Raw genomic sequence first — 18,532 nt, 5'->3', positions numbered from 1 at the left:
GGAAAGATGGAAAAAACATCGTTATTATAAAATAAAAAGTCAGAGTTCTGAAATAAAAAGCCACAATTAGCCCAAAACTTATCGTTCTTAATTTTTTTATCATTTTATATGACTTACCATAGGGATGTTTTTTTCATTAAGCTTAGTTACATCATTATCATATTTGCAGATACTGGCCTCTATAGCAATTGCAGTTATTTTATGCATGTAAAATGAATCGGGGAGCCTCAGGTGGACCTCTTCAAAACACCTGAAATGTGTGCTTGTATCTGTATTTACTATAATGGTGAAGGTGGGAAGATTTTTTTTAATTAATTTATTTTTTTTGTAGAGATTTTGTGTATTTTGAGTAGTTGCTTAGCTGGTTAGTTAGCTGGTGAGTTAGTTAGCTCTGTCGCTCGTAAGAGGTAAGGAACTACCAAGTGTAGTTCTTGTCCGCTAAACAAATAAACTGAAGTAAATTGTAGTTTAAAAAGCATCGTGCCAGTTAGCTCACCTTTTTTTAGCTAACTGCCCGTTTAAGATGTCTGACCAGCAGTGAGAGGTAACTAATAATAATCATACAGCTAAAGTTAAAGTTACTTTGACTTACATATTAAGATTGCTAATGTTAGCAATAGCTTTACATCAGAGTGTGTTTATGTGCTGCAGTGTCACGGAGTACTTTTCAGTTTCACGGCTCAGCTGTGGCCCTGCAGTCTTTCCTGTGGTCCTCTCTGAGTTTGTCATGGTATATTTGTTCTTAATAATGAGTATCTGTATGAATCATTTTGATTGTCTTGCATCATAAATTAACTCTGTTTCTCCTTTAAATTCACCAAATCGCAATTTAGTGGTTAGGAGTCTTGTGTTGTTCCATCCTCTCTGTAAGGCCCGACAGTAGCCTCTGTGACCACAGCATCTATTCATTAGTCTGGCTCTGTTGTTAGTCATCTTCCGTGTATCCTTTCATACGATGAATTCATTATTTTTATTAACAGAATTAATCTGGCCTTCTTCTGGTTGCCTGGCGAAATGAGCAAGACCGTTACTGCGCCGTACCAGAGGTGGATGGTCAACTCCCTCTTTCACACCAGCAAACTGTGACCTGATTTGAAGCTGTGTATAAGCCCCCTGTCAAAGCCATCAACCTGGGACCAGCTGGACCTGCCGCGCTTTAAATTGTTCTGGCTAATCTCAACATCTGTGCCAGAGATTAGGCAATTTGGAAAAGATGGCGATTGTGAAGACTTGTACTACTGAAATTACCATCTAGTGAAGATTTAGCTAATCATTGCAACAACAAACAACAGCAAAAAAATGAGTAAAATACCTGTGTAATAGATTTCCATGTACAGAACATACACTCTAAAATACATTATTGAATGTTATCAGCTTTCATAAACGTGTGCTGTGTAATAAATCGTCAAACACTCACTGCTAATAAATAATGTGTATAAAAAAAAACAAAATAAAAACCACACATATCACTGCTGTCAAATATTCAAGATGACACAGAAGCTGGCTGGCCAAGACTAAGTGGAAAGCTCTCTGGTGACCTCTATTGGCAACGAGGCCGGTCAGCTCCTGTCTGTGCAGAGGGGTCCTGGGCTGAACGCAGTGGTGTCTTGTGTGGCCACAAGGGTCCAAACAGTAGAGACCTCATGGGGGGTGCCACAGCTGGAGACAGGCGTGCATGAAGCACATCTGGCGTGTGCAAAAAACACCACATCAGGTGCTTCGAAGATGTGCAGCTGTACACGGAGGCTGGCACCTACATCCCAGGAGTCTCTTCACCGCCACCTGAACAGTTTCATCCCAGGTCGGTGTCTGTTTATCTTTGTTATATTTAAATAATTGTTTTCTGTTTTGAATGAAATAATAATTCAGATTGAAAAGCAAACCCCTTTATTTATTGGCATAAATATTTTCACTAACACACTAAATTTCCAGTTGTACTTCCAGGAAGGCCTGAACACAGGCGGAGCCAGGACTGGGGGACCAGCAAGCTGTGATCTTTCCTCATCTACCCTGGGGGATGTGGCCCACTGTGTCAGCACCAACAACCTCCTCATCTGTGTCAACTTTCAGGTCGCCTGCAAAATAAAGTGGTCTAATTTATAATCTGCCCACCTAATACATTGTGAGTTTGTAAATGTTTTAACTTAAGTTCAACAAAGCTTCATTTATTGTATTATTCCCATAATAAAAGCATTGTCATAGGGTGGCTGCTGGACTTGACTAACTTCTGAGTCAGATTGGACAACCGCAGAAGTTGAACCCTGACTCAGGAGACGGGGGAAATGCTGCTGGAGCATGTGGATGTGGGCAAAGTAGATGGAGATGTAAAAGACCAAATACATCATCATGATGTGTGATATGGTTTCTTTAAGAGTAGTAATTGGAAGAATTAATTAAAAGATATTATTTCCCCCAAGTCCCAGAAATATGAACAGACTTTTTATTTTGTCATTGTCAGTAGTTACTGTTGGATTACATTACTTTTTGTTGGATTACATTAGTTTTACATTACTAATATAATTTGAATAAATAGTAACGTGCACAGAAAGTATATAATTTGTATACTTTAGTATCTGGGGACACTATTTAGTATCTGGGAATTGAATCAACGTCTGTATTGTCACGTCAATCGATACCCAGGAGGTGTGGTTAAAGGTGGAGACCACGCCCCGTCATTTTCAACAGTCTCTGTGGCGCAATCGGTTAGCGCGTTCGGCTGTTAACCGAAAGGTTGGTGGTTCGAGCCCACCCAGGGACGTTGACTTTTCCTTTTTTTTTTTCTTTTTCTTGGCATAACAAAAGAAGCTTATTTCCATGCTGTAAGTTGCCAGTCGGTGACAGCATGATTGTGACAGAATGAAAAACGTGTGGAAAATGAATTATCTTCTATAAATGAGCTTGCACTTTTTCAAAAGAACAGGAAAATAAACTGATGACAAATAAATAACTGTAAAACGAGCCACGGATCCATAATGTTGCATCTAGATCTGTTTTGAGTTTTACCACTCCGAGACATTATGCTTTATAATATCTTGCTTAGGAATAACGCCCACAGATAATGATCTTTGTAATTACCCAACATTTGAGGTTGCTGTTGCTTAAGACCCTTAAGGTCAAGTGTGACAATGTGCTTTCGCAATAAATTTCAACATTTAATTTAGTTTCTTTCCGCTCCATTAATTGTGTTCATTGTTCTCCAGTAAAAATTCCACTTATAAGTTTATTCTAATGTTCATATTTTCATGCTTAACCTGAACGTTACAATACATTTTACTACATCTTTATCGTGATGGTGTCTCTCCCCTTAAGGAAAGAGAAAAAAGGGTACCGTGTTTCCGGTTTAGCTGGTCCGTCCGAAAAAGTGCTCCGCCTGCAAATGTAAGAAAGGAGGAAGGAGTTATGGCAACAATGATTGAGGAAAATGGTCCTTCGACTCATGTAAGTAGTTTTCTCCTGAATTTCTTGGTTTTATATTAATCTTTACACTTTCTGACGTATCATAAAGGACAGAAAATAATTTTCGTAACGCGTAATCCGTCGTTATTTCGGCTTCCGGTGTACTTTAACGTTAGGCGGTGGCTAACAAATTAGCTAGCCAATGGATCTGTCATCTGTTAAAACTGTTCCTAAATTAGAAGATAATTTTGGCAAGCGTTAAGCTAGTTAAGCTTTGCATCTAAACAGCTATCTGTGTGATAAAAATAAGCACACGGTGTATTGATGTGGTTACAAATAATAGCGTTTAACTCCAAGGTAGGCAGGCAGCAGCCAGGGGAAACTTAATAGGGCTGCAAGTAAAACATATGTTGTAATATCAGGCGAATTCCGCTGCAGATTAATGTGTTTTTAAGGCGAGTAAATTCAGCCAATCTGACTGTTTCACCATTAAACTGAGTGATAGTTAAGTGTGTCACATTCCCTGTCCACACCCAGGTGCAGTCCGAAGTGTCCTCTTCGTCTCAGGCCAGGCAGAAACTAGAGGGGCTCCTGAACAAGAACATGAGGATCCGCATGACAGACGGACGGACCCTGGTGGGGCTCTTCCTCTGCACGGACCGAGACTGCAACGTCATCCTGGGATCAGCTCAGGAGTTCCTCAAATCCACAGGTCAGTGAGGACGAGAAACAAATGTCCTCCATTATTATGCCAATCAGTGTGACATCATCAACCTGGCAGTCTGAAATCAAACCTCATAACAGGCTAATTAAAATGGAAAAGACAAAACATACAGGATAATGGGACCTTTTCCTGACATCTCCTGGACCAGCTGTTCCAACAGGACCTTTGTCTAAAAGGGTTGGTTAGATGAGGTACCTACTTCTAAAATTAGCTATATATTATTCTTCACTTCTGTTATTTTACTTCCTCACCTATTACGGGGTATTTCCTGCATGGAGACCCGTGGTATTAAGGAGGGAGACTGAGGGTTAGATGGAAATGCCAACAAGTTGTGTTTGAAGTTTATGTCACAACGACACTTCTGAACAAATGCCTGAAGAGCTTTTCCAACCATAGGCTGCCATGTGACATCATCATCAGGCTTCTTTATGTCAGATATTAAAGTCATGGGGTTTTGGTTGCTATGTGCTTTTAGTCAACATTTTTAAACAACTTTTTCTCACAACAATTTTAGTACATATTTTATCCACAATCTTTAAAAAAAAACAAACAAAAAAAAAACAGGAGAGATCAGGAAGAATGAAGATGGATTCACACCCTTTTTTTCCCCTCTCCTCAGATACGTTCTCCCAGGGCGAACCCAGAGTCCTCGGCCTGGCCATGATCCCCGGCCACCACGTGGTGTCCATTGAGGTGGAGGCAGACAGTCTGGAGGACACACAAGGATTCGGAGCTGCCCATTGACGACGCTTTGCCCCCGTTTCGGACGACGCCCGGCAGCTCTCAGCGGGACTGTCTCTCGGCGAGCCGGCTGCACGGCTGCAGACGAGCTCTTAAAGGAGAGCGGACATCTTCCACGGAGGATTCGAATCGGTCACGTCACCTCCACGGACGCAGATACAGAACTCCTGTGTGAATACTGTGGATTTAGCCATTCCCTCTATGCTTGAAGATGTGTCCATTTGCAGTGATGTGTGTGTGAAAAGTGTGTGCCAACAGCAGCTATATGGATGAATGTGTGTGTGTGTGTATACAGTAAACGTCTTTGTTACATGATGTTTTAAAATGTCCGGCTGTATTTGAGACTTTGTGTTAAATGTTGGCAAAAATGGAGAGAAAGCTGACTGAAACGATCACTTCTTTTTTGACTCATTATTCGGTGATACACACAATATGAATATGTAAGGTGCTGCATGTTTATTTAAGGAAAAATCCAGATATAAGTTGCATCATGGGTGCTGTAGGCGGCAAGTTTTGGCAGAAAGGGTTGTTCTGGTCCTGCTGCATCAGTTTTGACCCTCTGTTTAGCTGTCCCTGGTGAGTCTGATGATATTACTGCAGTGCAACCTTAAACACTAGGTGAGGAAAAAAGGAGAGAAACTGTAAAGTGCCATCCTGCTCCTGATTCTCTAACAATGACAAGCTTTTACACGCAGGGGGAGCTGTAGTGAAAACTCCTCCTTTCATACATGCATCCAGAAAATTGGGACAAGAATTGATTCTTTCAGTTTTTGTTTTTTTTTAATACGCTTGAGCATGTCAGCTGATTCAGTTTGGCAACAGTAAAATTGAAGCCACTAACAGGAGAAAACCTTAAAGAAAGAAACCCGCAAACAAAACTGTCTCACTCAGTCCATTTTTAAATACCAAAGCTCATCACATTTTGGTTCACACAGTCGAGCAGTAAATAGGATTCAAAGCCGTTACAGTCATGGAAGTATCCGAAAGCTATTAATGGCAAAATAACTTAACAATTTGTGCTCAAAAAGGTCAAATCTTCGAAAAGAACTCCGTTTTCTTTTTCAGTCAAACTTTTGTGTCGTTCCTGGCTGTTAGACTGAAGCCTCTTTTTAACAAGATACTGCAGGAGTTCCCCTAGACCACTTTTCTGTAAGCTCTTTCATAAACGAGGCTCTCAGACATCCACTGAAGACACACTTGGTTAAGAAAGAGTCTTTGAAAGGCTTTTTTAAAAAAAGCCTGCAGTAACATTTCAGGAGTGGAGAATATGTGGAGTGGTTTTTCAAACGAAAAAGGGTAAAAGTGCAAGTTTTCACAGACATGCTCTGAAATGGGTGAAAAGGAAAAGGAAAAAGGAAAAATATTCTTTTTTTGTTGTTGTTTAGACTGTAAAATGGAGTTTTGACCAAGTTTTCACTGTTAGTTACATCCATAATGTTTGGAGTTGGTTACATAAGCCGGTTGAGGATACAATATTTCCACCCACGTACAGAATTCACACATTATTCCAATTAGATAGCTGCGGAAAAAACAAAACCGGAAATTTAGAACAAACTCACACGATCACAGAGCGGCACCGATTTAAGATCCATAGGATTTCAAAGCTCAAACACCCACAAGTTTCCTTTAACAGTGCTGAAGTCTCACCAACTCACCATGAACTTAGAAGCTCAACTGCATGCCTCCTGATGTCGTCATGTATAAAAAAAAATCTTTTTTGACATGGTCAAAAATATAGACTGAGATCAGTAAACATGTCGATCCTCTTGAAAGAATACTGTGAGCAGAAACCAACATACTGACAAGTCCCCCTATGTCATGTCCAAGCTGGAGCTGCTGCATCAGAAACAAAACAGCCCCTCGAGAAAAAAAAAGGTTCAAAGAATGGCACAAAGAAAAGAAATGAGTAATCAGAGCAGACACACATCAAGTGCTTTCAAACACAACTTTTTTTCCGATCCTAAAGAGTGTTGAGGCGAGACTTCATTTTTGTTCGACAGCGGCGAGTTCATTCCGTCGCCACAGTGAGGTCCTTGTGGTCATTTTTCACCGTATTAAAAATCAAAAGTTTCAAGTAGCCGACAAAACCGTGTCCAAGATGGAGCACGAGTACCGAGGAAGACTTCTCCGTAAATCCACCGTTGATCTTCCCCCCCCAAGTGTCCCCGCCCCGCCCACCTTGTGGTCGTCAAGTTCTTCTCTCTAGTTTTGGTGGAACTTGAAGTGGAAGCTGCCGCCAGACTGGAAGGGGTCAAAGTGGAAGGGCCAGGCGGATCCTCCTCCTCCTCCTCCGCCTTGCTGGTTTTCCGGGTCCAGGGGATCCTCGCCCGCGTCAAACTTCTGCCTCATTTCTGGCAAGACGATGGGAAGAAGGGACAAGTTAAAGACAATGAGAGCAAAATTGTGCTTTAAATCTAGTTCTTTACCGATTCAGGTTTCTTATAATTATACTGATTCTCTGAAGGAACACTGTCGCAGCTTCGCAACTTAAAAGGCTACAAGTTTATTCTAAGAAGGTGCAACATGGAAGAATTTTTGATGAACATACTTTAGTTTTGACGAGATTGGGATGAGAAAATCAACACCGCTCCCACATCTGTGCGCTCAATATTAAGCCAAAGCTGGCAACTGGTTAACTTGGTTTACCAGGAAGTAGTCTGACACATGAAACCCCCCAAAAAACCCTGCTCGACGTTTTTTATGTTGTGGTTTTTGAACAGTTAAAAAAGGTGGCTGATTTAAGGATTGGCTAGTTCATACTCAAAACAAATAAGCGGTTTTCTATTTAGCTCAGTTAGCATTGCAGCTAGCTGTTAGAGCTTGGAGTGTTGGTGCTAGGCCAGCATGCTAACTTCACTCGATATCTCCATAACTTAACACATATACATCATTTCTTCACATTGCCTTAATAGATTCAGTCCACTTTTGATTATTTTCAATTAAATTCATTACATATTGCACCTTTAAGTGAGGCAAATAAATGTTATATGTTAAACAATAAGCTGTGGGGGGGGGGTTGCGCTAGCATAACCCGTGCTTGAACTTTTACATTTTTTTTTTCGAGACCAAAGAATAGACTCACTGAGTTTCCCACTGAAGACACTGAAAGAAAGCAAAACCACGTTCCTAAAACTACAAATGGCCATCTCGGCTCCTGACCTGGGTCGGTGAGGACCTCTTTCGCTGACGCAATGTCGATAAACTTCTTTTCGGCTTCTTTCTTCTCAGTCTCGGACTGGAAGTTGTCGGGGTGCCACTGCTGCGCCAGCTTCCTGTACGCCTTGATAATCTCCTGCTTGTTTGCACTCCTGCGGGAGACGAAGCTCGAGTTATTTGAGGTAAGTTGTGCTTGTCGCCAGTCGAGAGAAGGTTAACACCGTATGTAGTAACAACACCGGTTGGACTGGTTACCTGCTGACTCCGAGGATCTTGTAGTAATCCCTCTTACGGGAGATTTTGAGCATTTTCTGCGCTCGCTCCAGCCCTTCTCTGATTTCGTGGGTGTCGTCAAACTCTCTCGCCTCTTGGTAATCCTCCACGGCTGAAAGGAAACACACACATCACAAAATAAACGTCTGTCTATCGCACTTTTGCTCTGACTGCAACTGGACGACAACTAATTTTATTTAAAAATGTCTTATTTTCCTTTCACAGCACAATTAAATCTTCAATTACACATATTGACACAACGATCCTGCTTCTAACCAACACCTATTTGGAACTAATCTTCTGAATCTGTACTTTATATATCTGAAAACCATGGAGATCCTACTAATATGGATACATCTACAGTGTTTCTGTTTATATGTGCAAATCTAATATCTTTGTTCGGATAAGAGCGCATAGTTTCCTTCTTCCCGTTTAACCAGATGGATGCAGGACACGGTGGCAGAAAAAGAGCGAGCCCTCTCACCTTTCTCGTACTCCTGGTTCAGGATGTAAGCCTCAGCTCGGTCTCGGAGGACGTTGGCGTTTCGGGGGTCTCTCTGGTGAGCCTCTGAACACACATCTATCGCGTCAAGAGCCAGCCTAACCTAGAGTTGGCAGGACAGAGGGATAATGTGTCGGGAGAGCGGTTGGATTGGCAAGTTTGATGCTAGTTGAGGTCAAAAGGAATATAATCGACTAATATCAGATAGTCTGTATTGTTTATCACAGAGAGATAGAAGTTTACAGTCAGCAGAGGGGGATGCGGGCCGTCTCTCACCTTGACAAGGCAGTAGCAGATCCTCTCTTTGGCCAGGTTGGTGTAGTACAGGACATTCGGCTCCGTCTTCATTACCGAGTCATACTTATCAATGGCTTCCTGATACCTAATTGTTCACGAAAGGAGAATTCGGTGAGTGCGGTGATTAAGGCTGGCTAGGTAGCGACTGTTGGGTCTTAAAAGACTGGGAAGCACATGCAGGATGTGAATCCTGACCAATGAAACCACTGGAACTGATTGATCATGAGGTTTTGCATGCATTTTTTTACTTTCAAAAGACACATACAAATGTGTAACACGTAAATACACATATGATTTTAGTGTATGGAATACCACAAATGCTAAAAATCAAAAATACATAAATACAAAACAATGAAAATGACTCAATACATTTAATAACGTGGTATTAAATCCACTGAAAATCCCATTAAAAATAAACATAGACATTAATTTAATGATAAACTGTGACATAAATTGATTTTATTCATCTATGTTATTTGATATTGATCAACCAATAACCCAACAGGTGACCGCCCCCCACTTAACTAGAGGCAGAAATGCATTAAAACGAGTAAAAGAAGTTTGGGAAATAAATAGTGCAAAGAGAAAATAATAGAGAAATAAATACAAAAAAAATGCGATTAAAAATGAATAAAGTAATAAATAAAAAAAGTTATTAATCAAATAGGGAAGCAGATTAATAGGGGAATTGAAGGTCAGTTTAAAAATGTAAAACAGAACTATCAATTTGTCACATTTTATTAATTAATTAATGCCTACAATTATTTTTGGTGCCTTTAATGGCATATTTATCATTGTGTTGTACTATTGTTCATTAATAAGCACCTCTCCATGTGAATCAGCTCCTCTGCCGTGTCCAGCTGCTTGCTGAGCTTTTTCACCTGCTTGTAGTGGCTGAAACACTCTTTGTCGTCTTGGTCCAGCTTCAGGCACTCTCGGATGTGACTGCACAGCAAGAAAGAACAGAAAGCGAGAAGCTCATTTCGACTCAAGGATAAACAACAGATGCTCTCGATATGAAAATCAGCTTCGTTTTGCATGACTCCGGCCGATCGGATCGGCATAGTTTGTTTACTCCGGCGGACGAAAGCTCACTTGAGGGACTCGTGGTGCTCTCCCTGGCTGTAGTGCAGCATGCTGAGCTTCAGGAAGGCGGCGCGGTTGTCGTTGCGCAGCCTCGTGGTCGGCGTCAGATCCTGGATGGCTTTCTGCGGATCCCCCATCCGGATGTAACATTCTGCGCGGAGCTCTCTCGACTCGGGATCCCAGGGGGAGATCTGAAGAGAGATGTGCAAACCGATTCAACTCAACTCAACAGCAGAGGACACTATGTTTTTAAAACAGATATCTGACATGTAATGGCAAATAGTCCCAACAGCACAGGTAGGAACACACCTCAATGACTCGCTCCAGCACACTGATGGTAGCACTATAGTCCCCTTGGTGATAGGCAGCATGGGCCTCCTCCTGCAGCTCCTCCAGCTCGTTTGCTCTCATCAGCTGGTCCTGAGCTTCCTCGTGATCTGGAGAGCGCTGCAGCTAAAATTAAAAAAAAAAAACAACAACCAAAAAAAAAAACAGGTAGATTCCTCTTTCAATCAAATGTGTTATTCTGAATGTTTAAAAGGTAAAACAGTAGAGGTTTACAACTCAAACTTACCACCACTTCAAAGTCCTCCATGGCCTCCTGGGTGTTTCCCTGCTTTAACAGGATATTCCCTCTCTGCAACCTGGCCTGAGCGCGGAGCGTAACGAGGCGGGGTGACAAGAAGAGGCGAGCGAAAGAGAGAACAAAAGTAACATGAGCATGTGAATGAAACTATTCTCTGAAGAGCGCTAGCTGTACTGGCTGCGATCATGTGAACTTACTGCGAGGAAGTCGGGCTTGAGCTGGATGGCTTTGGTCAGGTCCGGCAGGGCGGATTTGGATTTCCCCATCGCCAGGAACACCGCAGCTCGCTTGTAGTAGGTCAGGTAGTTCTTGGAGTCGCCCTCTGCAAAATGCAAGGAACACTCAATTTCTCATCTGTGCTGAGAGGCATAATTCGGGGCGAGAAAGTTAAGTGGGGGTATGGGAGAGGGCAGGCGTTACTGGAGCAGAGACTGAAAATGTCAGCCAGCGGTGAGGGTATAAGTGTGTGTGTGTGTGTGTGTGTGTGTGTGTGTGTGTGTGTGTAACCTTACCCACAGCAGAGTGGTAGTGGGACAAGGCTTCAGCCAGCTGACCAGCAGCCAAAAGTTTGCGGCCCATCTCCAGGTGGTGCTCGATCTCAACATGAGTCGCCCCCAAGACCCCTGTAACATAAGACAGAGCTTGAGCCCCGCTAGAAATATAACAGCGAAAAAGAAAGCAGCAGAACATGTTGGTGCTTAATTTTGTCTGTCTGTCTGTCTGTCTGTCTTTTTGAATTGCAATAGTTTATCATAAGTATTAGAAAAACTGGGTAAAGAAAACAAAAGATATATAATATTATATTATTCTATATAGGGTTCAGCAAAAAGATGTTACACACCAGGACATGATCAAATTTGTTATATGTAAGAAATGTATCCGTATTGTTTACTCTATGGTGTCCAGTCCTTCCATCATCTCTAGGTACATTAAGACTTGTCCCAAATCAGTGAGCAGGAGTGTCTTTGTGGTAATACTGAATATTCCTGTGATCTGTCAATTTATATTGTAGGCAACCGTCAAAACAAGATGGGGAGTCTCAAGGAGCCTATCATCAAATTACAAATATGGCTACTGAAACAAATATAATGCGTTAAATCACTTTATATGAATACAGCAGTTCAATATGGTATACATTGTGAGTGAGGATTATGTCTTGGGCTGAAATGATTAGTCTATCGACAAAAACTAAAGTAAACTTGACATCATCAACATTTTGAGTTGTTTGAGTCCTTTAACAAAAAAAGTGCCATTAAAAAAACAAAAACAAAAAAAACCTACTGATTACAGTCTGACAAATGCTGGATTTTTGTCTGTCAACATTTCAAATTTTGATACATTGGTGGATATTCTTCTTTACACACATTTTTGCAATGAACCCTGAAAAGAGAAAGATGTCTGTGTGACCGAGGACAGACATTTTACATTTTAAACAACAGACTTTACTGTCCAAGTGCAGCGAATCAACAAATATAACTGGGATTTTATCCAAAATCATCCCTATGTACTGGTGAACCTATATGCCAATACCGATATATCTGTGATAAGCCGATATCAGCTGATAATTTGATTGGACAAAACAAGTCATTTGAATATGAAAATAAATGATCAAGTGACAAGGAAATTAATTCAAAAACATGAATCTTGTATCCCTCATTCAAGCTGTATCATATTTCATACTTGTGTATTTGTTGTGTGTAAACAAGAGGACCATTATATTTTTTTCTTTACAGGTAACAATAATAAGAGGTGTGGAGTCCCAAGCAGAGCCTGTAATCACTGTATATACACCACCTGTCATTACGACTCTTAAATAATGTCCTCCACCTGTTACATTTAGCTGCTGCAGCCTGAATAAAGTCTATATTTGAGGAACACTCTGGCCCTGACTTTCATTTTGAGCGGGTCTTGGATGGGAGGGGAGGTTCTGTAACCTAACCCAGGTAAGCTAACATTTCGTGGCAGTTTTGGAAACTTTTACCGGCCAGAAAGCAGCTGGAAACGTCTAGAAAAATATATGTCCCTGTGTCAGAGAGAGCCTTTAAATACTTCTATGTTTTATTTAAAGGCAGCCTTACCGTCCAGCTGGATGTCCAGGATGACACAGAGCAGTGACAGGGAGCACAGGACCCCGCTGAGTCCTGTCCGCCGACACGAATCCATCCCTGGACTTATTCACGCTTTCACACCGGAACCAGCGAATTTAACAGCTCTGCTTTCACGTCGACCCAAAACGCCTCTTAGTGTCATTGAAAACGATGATGTTCCGAGTTAAACCTTCATGTTTCGTTTTTCTTCTTCTCAGCCGGATCGCAGGAACAAGCTACGACGGCATATTATTTACGGTCCCGGTCTGACAAGTACTCCGTGCGGAAAACGAAGCACACCGCTAAAAGGTTCCACCTGAAATGTTGTAGAGATTTACCACTGATTTCCGACGTTGACGCTGGCTCAATGGTCTCTGGTTGAACTTAAACAACCCTCACGTAACATGATGATAGAGAAGCTGAACAGCTGACGGCCCCTGTACACTTTGGTCACGAAACCTTCCTGCCGCTGGTCTCGCCGGCCCCTCCCTTTCTGCCCTACATCCGCGCGGTTGGTCCACGCGCCGCACATCCGTGTTCGTCTGGAAACGTGGGCCGCTCTGATTGGACGGACTATTTTAACACTGATCCCACATCCCTGCATGGGCCAAGCGAGCGAGCGTCGCCACATAACACGGTGCATGTTATCACTCACAGTGATTTCATGTAAAGTGGAAGAACCGGACACACTTGTATTTTGTATATTTATTTATGGGGAAGCGAAAGTTAACTCTGTAGATATGAATCTTGTATGGAGGACTATTTCTGCCATAAAGAAAGTCTATTTATATATTTGTTTGTTTTTCAATCTAATTCTTTTCACGATGATTACTGTTTAAATTATGTGTGTGCGTATTGATTACATTTAATAATTTGTAATTATTATTAATGAATACTTACTGCAGGTCTGTTGTTAACAATATGTTACTAATGCCTTTTTCGATGATTTATAACTTCTGGCAAGAAGGTTGTGTTTTCACCTGGGTATGTTTGTATGTTTTTTGATTGGTTTGTTGGTTTGTCACCAGGATTACACAAAAATCACCTGAAGGATTGCCACGAAACTTTGATGTAATGTGGATCTTGGCCCAGAATAGACCCCATTGACTTGGATTAAGGGACAGAGCCAGGTATTTTTTCAAATTTTTCGTTAACAATGTAAGACAGGATGTTTTTCATGATATTTTGTTGATTTAAATGGCGTCTATGAGTGAGTGCTATTCTAGTTTATTTAGTTGATGTATCATTATTATGTGTATGATCAACGCTTTTTTTCTGAGTATATTTGTGTGCTTTGTATACATGTATGTTTTTTTGCATGGACAATTGGAATGGTTTATTTGTCTTGAATATTTAAGTTGCACTGTTAATTAAGCCTTTTGCACTAAAACATTTGTTGCAGAAAAACAACTCCGCATATCAGAAGTTTTATTGTTTTAAGATATATTATATCATCATTATTGCTAGACTTCAGTGTCCTCACTGATGGCAATGCTACTCAGTTTCTCATCGTTATGATTTAGTATCTCACAATTATGTAACATTTTTCTCGTTTTTATAACACAATGTATCTTAATGTTGAAGTGGATTGCTGTGACATATATATCTTCTAGTTATAGAAATAAAAAAAAACAACACGTGTACAGTCGTGACTTAATTGACTACGGGGATTCAAAATCAAACGGAAATGTTTTGCATAACACATTTTACTGTGTACAATCGTAAAAAAAGACAACAAACAACAAACCATCAAAACAAAGATGCCCTCTCCTTCGCCCTTCCCCCAAGACACTATCTATAAAACTGTACAGTACAACACACACAAACATCTGGATTATCACTGTTTTTGACCTTCCCCTTACAAATGTCTAGAAGCATGTATGAAGATGATCAAACAATTGGACTTCTTTGGAAACAAGTGACTGTATGTGAATGTATGGTTCACTAACATCAGCAGGATAACTTAAATAGAATCATTGCAATCACACAGTGGGTTTGACGCAGCGTTAAGTAGTTTAGCTTTTTACAACTTTTACAATATAATTTTGATGCTATAATTTTTACAGAATAGTCTTGATAGTGTGATTTTATATACAGTGCTTTAGTCTGTGAACATGTTAAAGAAGCTTTTCCACATAGCTGTGGACAAAAAGCCCCAACTGCCAGGTAAAAAAACTGAACACTTGGACATTGATGTGCCAACGAAAACTGAGGTGATGGCATGGTCCCACTCAAACATAAGCATTTCGTCCATAAGTACTTGCAGCCACGCTTCTGGTCGGTGCAACTCCAGAATATACAGTTCCCCTGCCTTGATAAGGCAGAGGGCTGCAAAACAAGAAAAAAAAATCAGTCACTGAGGTCTTAAAATCAAGAATCTTTAAAGCATTGCATAGGTGTGTCTAACAGAGGATATTGACATCCCATAATGACAAGCACAGGTGTTGCTACCATAATGGATTTGTTCTATGACAGTATGCACAATACACAAGATCTTAAAACTGATGGAGCTAAACGGAATTCAGCCATCTACAATTACGTCTTCTGCAATTAAATCATATTGATTTTATAGTAATTTTTGCCCATTTTTTGAGTGTGAGTGTCCTTTTTTTAATTCTACCACTGGGGGCGCCAAACTCAATTGTCAAATTCTACACATAGTTGCTTTATAAACAGGCTTTGGCCTAGTCCAGACACGCCTGCAATGGGGTGCCCTTCTGTCCTTTTTTCACAGATTTGTATACTGTCCTTCTCAGTGACACTGCTGTTTAAAACATCTAAACAGCTAATCTGACTGGGGTTCAAAGATCACGACTGATCAACACACCACTTGTGACTTATATTCCACTTCACCCCCTCCAGTACCGTTTGTTATGATATCATTCACTCTTGCATAATGACACCCATTAGAGATATTTTGCATCATTAGCACAGAAACAAGTTCAGATTGTAACGTCCACTGAGGGCTCCGACTGCATCCTGAAGGTGAATCAATAAAGTTCTGCCACAAGAAGGCGCCAGAGGTTTTCAAGGTTCTTGAGGTCCGCCTCAGCAAAACATTCATCATGTGTTCCATATGTAAACGTAAATTCAAAATGAACTGGAAATAAAATACTAATAAATATTTCTCTGTATCTGTTACTGCCTTTGTCAAAATTGAGCGGCTGTGAAATGTCTATTTCCAAATGAATTGATATTTTAACTGATTTGATTTTCAAATATATATTTAGTTAAAGTTTAGGTATTGTAGCTTGAAATGATTAATTATTATTATTACTGTTTGTAATATAATCAATTTATAAATATATTGATACATTTATACCTGTGTTAATTATTTAATAAATCCATCTATTTTGTCTCAAGTAACATTTTTTTTCTTCATGAGCAGAAGATTAACAGTCGGTCCACCAATAAATTCACTGACATTGGCTAGAACTGAACTTACTATTTTTCCTCGGTGCCAATCTTGCAGGAGCAGGTGAGACAGGATCCTCCGGCGATGCCGAGCACAGCCGAGCACCAACCGATGTAAAGACCTTCTCCTATTTCATACCTGTGACGCACAGCAGAGTTTTAGTCAGCCAGCACGCAGGTCAGGCCTCTACTTTTTTTCCTTTTTGTCTTCCCCACCCGTCTCCTCCCCTCCCCTCCCCACCTCTACCTTACCTTATGCCAGGATAGAACGGGTCAAAGAAATCCTGAGTGATGTTGAAGGCGTACCAGGACACTGCGACCATTGTGCACACACCTTTTAAGAGGAATAGAACAAATCAAATATTCTTTAATCATTGAGAATGTGGCAGGGGGGAAGCTGCCAGGTAGTTTGACAGAAGTCCAAAGTCTCGCAGGAAACCAGGAGGACATTTGTGTATGATTGATTAGATAGATATCTTAAAAATACGCTTTCTTTTAATCGTTGTTACCTTGAAGTATGAAGAAGATGCCAGCGGTGCCAGCAATCCTCCCTTTAAGAACATAGTTTTCCCCTCCGGCCTTTGAGCACTGTATTCCTATCAGGGCCGCAAACAGTCCGAAGGTGCCCAACACTATCGCCGTGATCATCAGGGCACGAGACGCTTGGATGTAGCCTGGACACAAGATCAAAATAAACACTGAATTCGCCGACTTTTCCTTGTCGTCTGCCATGAAAGGGGTTAAAAGATGACGTCGGTTTGCAAGATTTGATGTTAAAGTTCAACAGAGCACAAGTTCAGTTTGTCCGATGGCCCATAAAATTGTGAAATCATCCTTTAACAGGCACATTTTTTGACGTGATCATGTTCTCCTGACAAAGCAACAGTGTTTTCAGTCATGTTACTACTTTTTATGAAGTTAAAATAGCCAGTGATTGATGTTTGTGGATGAAAATAACTTCATAACTGTATGATTAAAGGGGCAACAATTGATTCTGAGGAAAGGAAAGTCAAATAACGTATCCAGAATCGCCTCCTTCAAATCGCCCTCAAAATGATTTGTCACGGTTCAATTTCAGGGTTTGTCTTCTTTTTTTTTTGTCGACCTACCACTCAAAGCGAGGAGCGACGGGAACTCCCTGCAGTTATGAACCCCCGTCGAATCCGTCGCACACGACATCCACAGGTTTTCATAGATGGTGGAGGTGGTGATGACGTTCCCGTCGACGGTGGACGTCCTCCAGTAACGGTTGGGCAGGCACACCCCCAGCATCACCCAACCGATGAACCCCAGAACCAGAGCCACTACTTCCACAATCGGATCCATGACCCCGCCGCGGCCCAGCAGTCGAGAAAGAGTAAATCCAGATCTTGAGCCTTTTTAAAAAAAAAAAAAAAATCAACAACGTTTGTAAAAATCTGATTTGGGTGTGACAGAACAGAGAGTGTCTGAGAGTGCGGCGTGTCTTCTCCGTCTCCGTGAGATGTGTCCAGCCCCAACAGATATGTATAATCATTTATATGACTTGCCTTCTCTCCTCCCCCTTCCCCTCACCTCACACACACACACACACACACACACACACACACACACACTCTAGCGTCTCATTTTTTTTTTTTTTTTTTACATTTTACACCCCTGAAACTCAACAGGTGTTTATCGTCTCACTCTCAGGGTCCAATGATCATCCGTCTCTCTAAATGACACTGCACTGTGTGTGTTTATCAGACGCGTTCAAACAGGTTGTTTTCCCGTTAAAATGCATCTGATGGCGCAGAACTGATCCAATTTGATGAGCAGATCTTTAAAATTCGGTTAAACGCTAACAGCAATATCAGAGAGGTTTTTTGCAACAATGCTTTTGAAAAAAACGCTGATAACTGCATTTTCACATCCCGCGTTCTACACTGAAGAAGCATCACACGAAACCTTTTTAATAAAACTACCGTCATTAGTTTCATTGTGTGGGTTGTAAAATCCCAAGGCTGTAACACACAAGGTCACGATCGCTGAGCGTCACACCCATCATCTTGCAACATTTTGGAAAGCTACCATCATATAATTGTTCGAATCTGAACCTTAAAGGGGCATCCTGTAGAAATTCAAACCCTGAATTTTAATATTTAAAATACTCATGAGTTGATGCAAACGTAGAAATATTTATCTTTTCCATCAGTAAATGAGCTGTTCTCAGAGAAGAATAGCATCCCCGGAACACTGTTTGAAACTAGAAAGTTGGCAGGGTCTGTCGCATAGAAACAAAGTAAAAC

The 18,532-nt window shown here is 41.0% G+C and overlaps 3 protein-coding genes, 1 long non-coding RNA gene and 1 other non-coding gene across 5 annotated transcripts; 3 read left to right on the top strand and 2 right to left on the bottom strand.

The window, feature by feature from the left end:
• The first annotated feature begins 2,684 nt into the window (after positions 1-2,684).
• Positions 2,685-2,758, top strand: trnan-guu. The gene has a single exon. It is a non-coding gene; the product is annotated as a tRNA-Asn (tRNA).
• A 525-nt stretch (positions 2,759-3,283) lies between these two features.
• Positions 3,284-5,254, top strand: naa38 (N-alpha-acetyltransferase 38, NatC auxiliary subunit). Its single transcript, XM_037111078.1, has 3 exons — positions 3,284-3,438; positions 3,934-4,108; positions 4,740-5,254. The coding sequence occupies exons 1-3, from the start codon at positions 3,400-3,402 to the stop codon at positions 4,862-4,864; spliced, it is 339 nt and encodes a 112-aa protein (XP_036966973.1). The 5' UTR covers positions 3,284-3,399; the 3' UTR covers positions 4,865-5,254.
• Positions 5,255-5,615: 361 nt separating this feature from the next.
• Positions 5,616-13,538, bottom strand: dnajc3b (DnaJ (Hsp40) homolog, subfamily C, member 3b). Its single transcript, XM_037111074.1, has 12 exons — positions 12,840-13,538; positions 11,274-11,384; positions 10,959-11,083; positions 10,750-10,824; positions 10,485-10,628; positions 10,185-10,366; positions 9,915-10,034; positions 9,069-9,174; positions 8,775-8,895; positions 8,273-8,402; positions 8,021-8,169; positions 5,616-7,212 (listed from the first exon to the last, which is right to left on the bottom strand). Exons 1-12 carry the CDS (start codon positions 12,922-12,924, stop codon positions 7,064-7,066), a joined length of 1,497 nt encoding a protein of 498 aa, XP_036966969.1. The 5' UTR covers positions 12,925-13,538; the 3' UTR covers positions 5,616-7,063.
• LOC119026645 lies at positions 12,093-14,980 on the top strand. Its single transcript, XR_005077197.1, has 2 exons — positions 12,093-12,704; positions 12,830-14,980. It is a non-coding gene; the product is annotated as an uncharacterized LOC119026645 (long non-coding RNA).
• Positions 14,268-17,760, bottom strand: cldn15a (claudin 15a). The gene is made up of 5 exons (XM_037111077.1): positions 17,372-17,760; positions 16,772-16,936; positions 16,515-16,596; positions 16,294-16,401; positions 14,268-15,176 (listed from the first exon to the last, which is right to left on the bottom strand). Exons 1-5 carry the CDS (start codon positions 17,586-17,588, stop codon positions 15,080-15,082), a joined length of 669 nt encoding a protein of 222 aa, XP_036966972.1. The 5' UTR covers positions 17,589-17,760; the 3' UTR covers positions 14,268-15,079.
• Between the last annotated feature and the right edge of the window lie 772 nt (positions 17,761-18,532).

This window comes from Acanthopagrus latus, chromosome 10 (genome assembly GCF_904848185.1).
Source record: "Acanthopagrus latus isolate v.2019 chromosome 10, fAcaLat1.1, whole genome shotgun sequence".
In the NCBI taxonomy this organism is placed as follows: domain Eukaryota; kingdom Metazoa; phylum Chordata; class Actinopteri; order Spariformes; family Sparidae; genus Acanthopagrus; species Acanthopagrus latus.
Note: the sequence above shows the minus strand (reverse complement) of the source record. Positions and strands in the feature narration are given on the sequence as shown.

Excerpts from the sequence above, each read along its gene's own strand:
- naa38 (XM_037111078.1), top strand. The coding sequence starts at position 3,400 with ATGGCAACAATGATTGAGGAAAATGGTCCTTCGACTCAT. Across the intron at positions 3,439-3,933 it reads AAAATGGTCCTTCGACTCAT|GTGCAGTCCGAAGTGTCCTC; the intron begins GTAAGTAGTTTT and ends GTCCACACCCAG. Across the intron at positions 4,109-4,739 it reads GGAGTTCCTCAAATCCACAG|ATACGTTCTCCCAGGGCGAA; the intron begins GTCAGTGAGGAC and ends CCCTCTCCTCAG.
- cldn15a (XM_037111077.1), bottom strand. The coding sequence starts at position 17,588 with ATGGATCCGATTGTGGAAGTAGTGGCTCTGGTTCTGGGGTTCATCGGT. Across the intron at positions 16,597-16,771 it reads CATCTTCTTCATACTTCAAG|GTGTGTGCACAATGGTCGCA; the intron begins GTAACAACGATT and ends TCCTCTTAAAAG. Across the intron at positions 16,402-16,514 it reads CCGTTCTATCCTGGCATAAG|GTATGAAATAGGAGAAGGTC; the intron begins GTAAGGTAGAGG and ends TGTGCGTCACAG.
- dnajc3b (XM_037111074.1), bottom strand. The coding sequence starts at position 12,924 with ATGGATTCGTGTCGGCGGACAGGACTCAGCGGGGTCCTGTGCTCCCTG. Across the intron at positions 10,629-10,749 it reads TGGAGGACTTTGAAGTGGTG|CTGCAGCGCTCTCCAGATCA; the intron begins GTAAGTTTGAGT and ends TTTTAATTTTAG. Across the intron at positions 9,175-9,914 it reads GAGCTGATTCACATGGAGAG|GTATCAGGAAGCCATTGATA; the intron begins GTGCTTATTAAT and ends GTGAACAATTAG.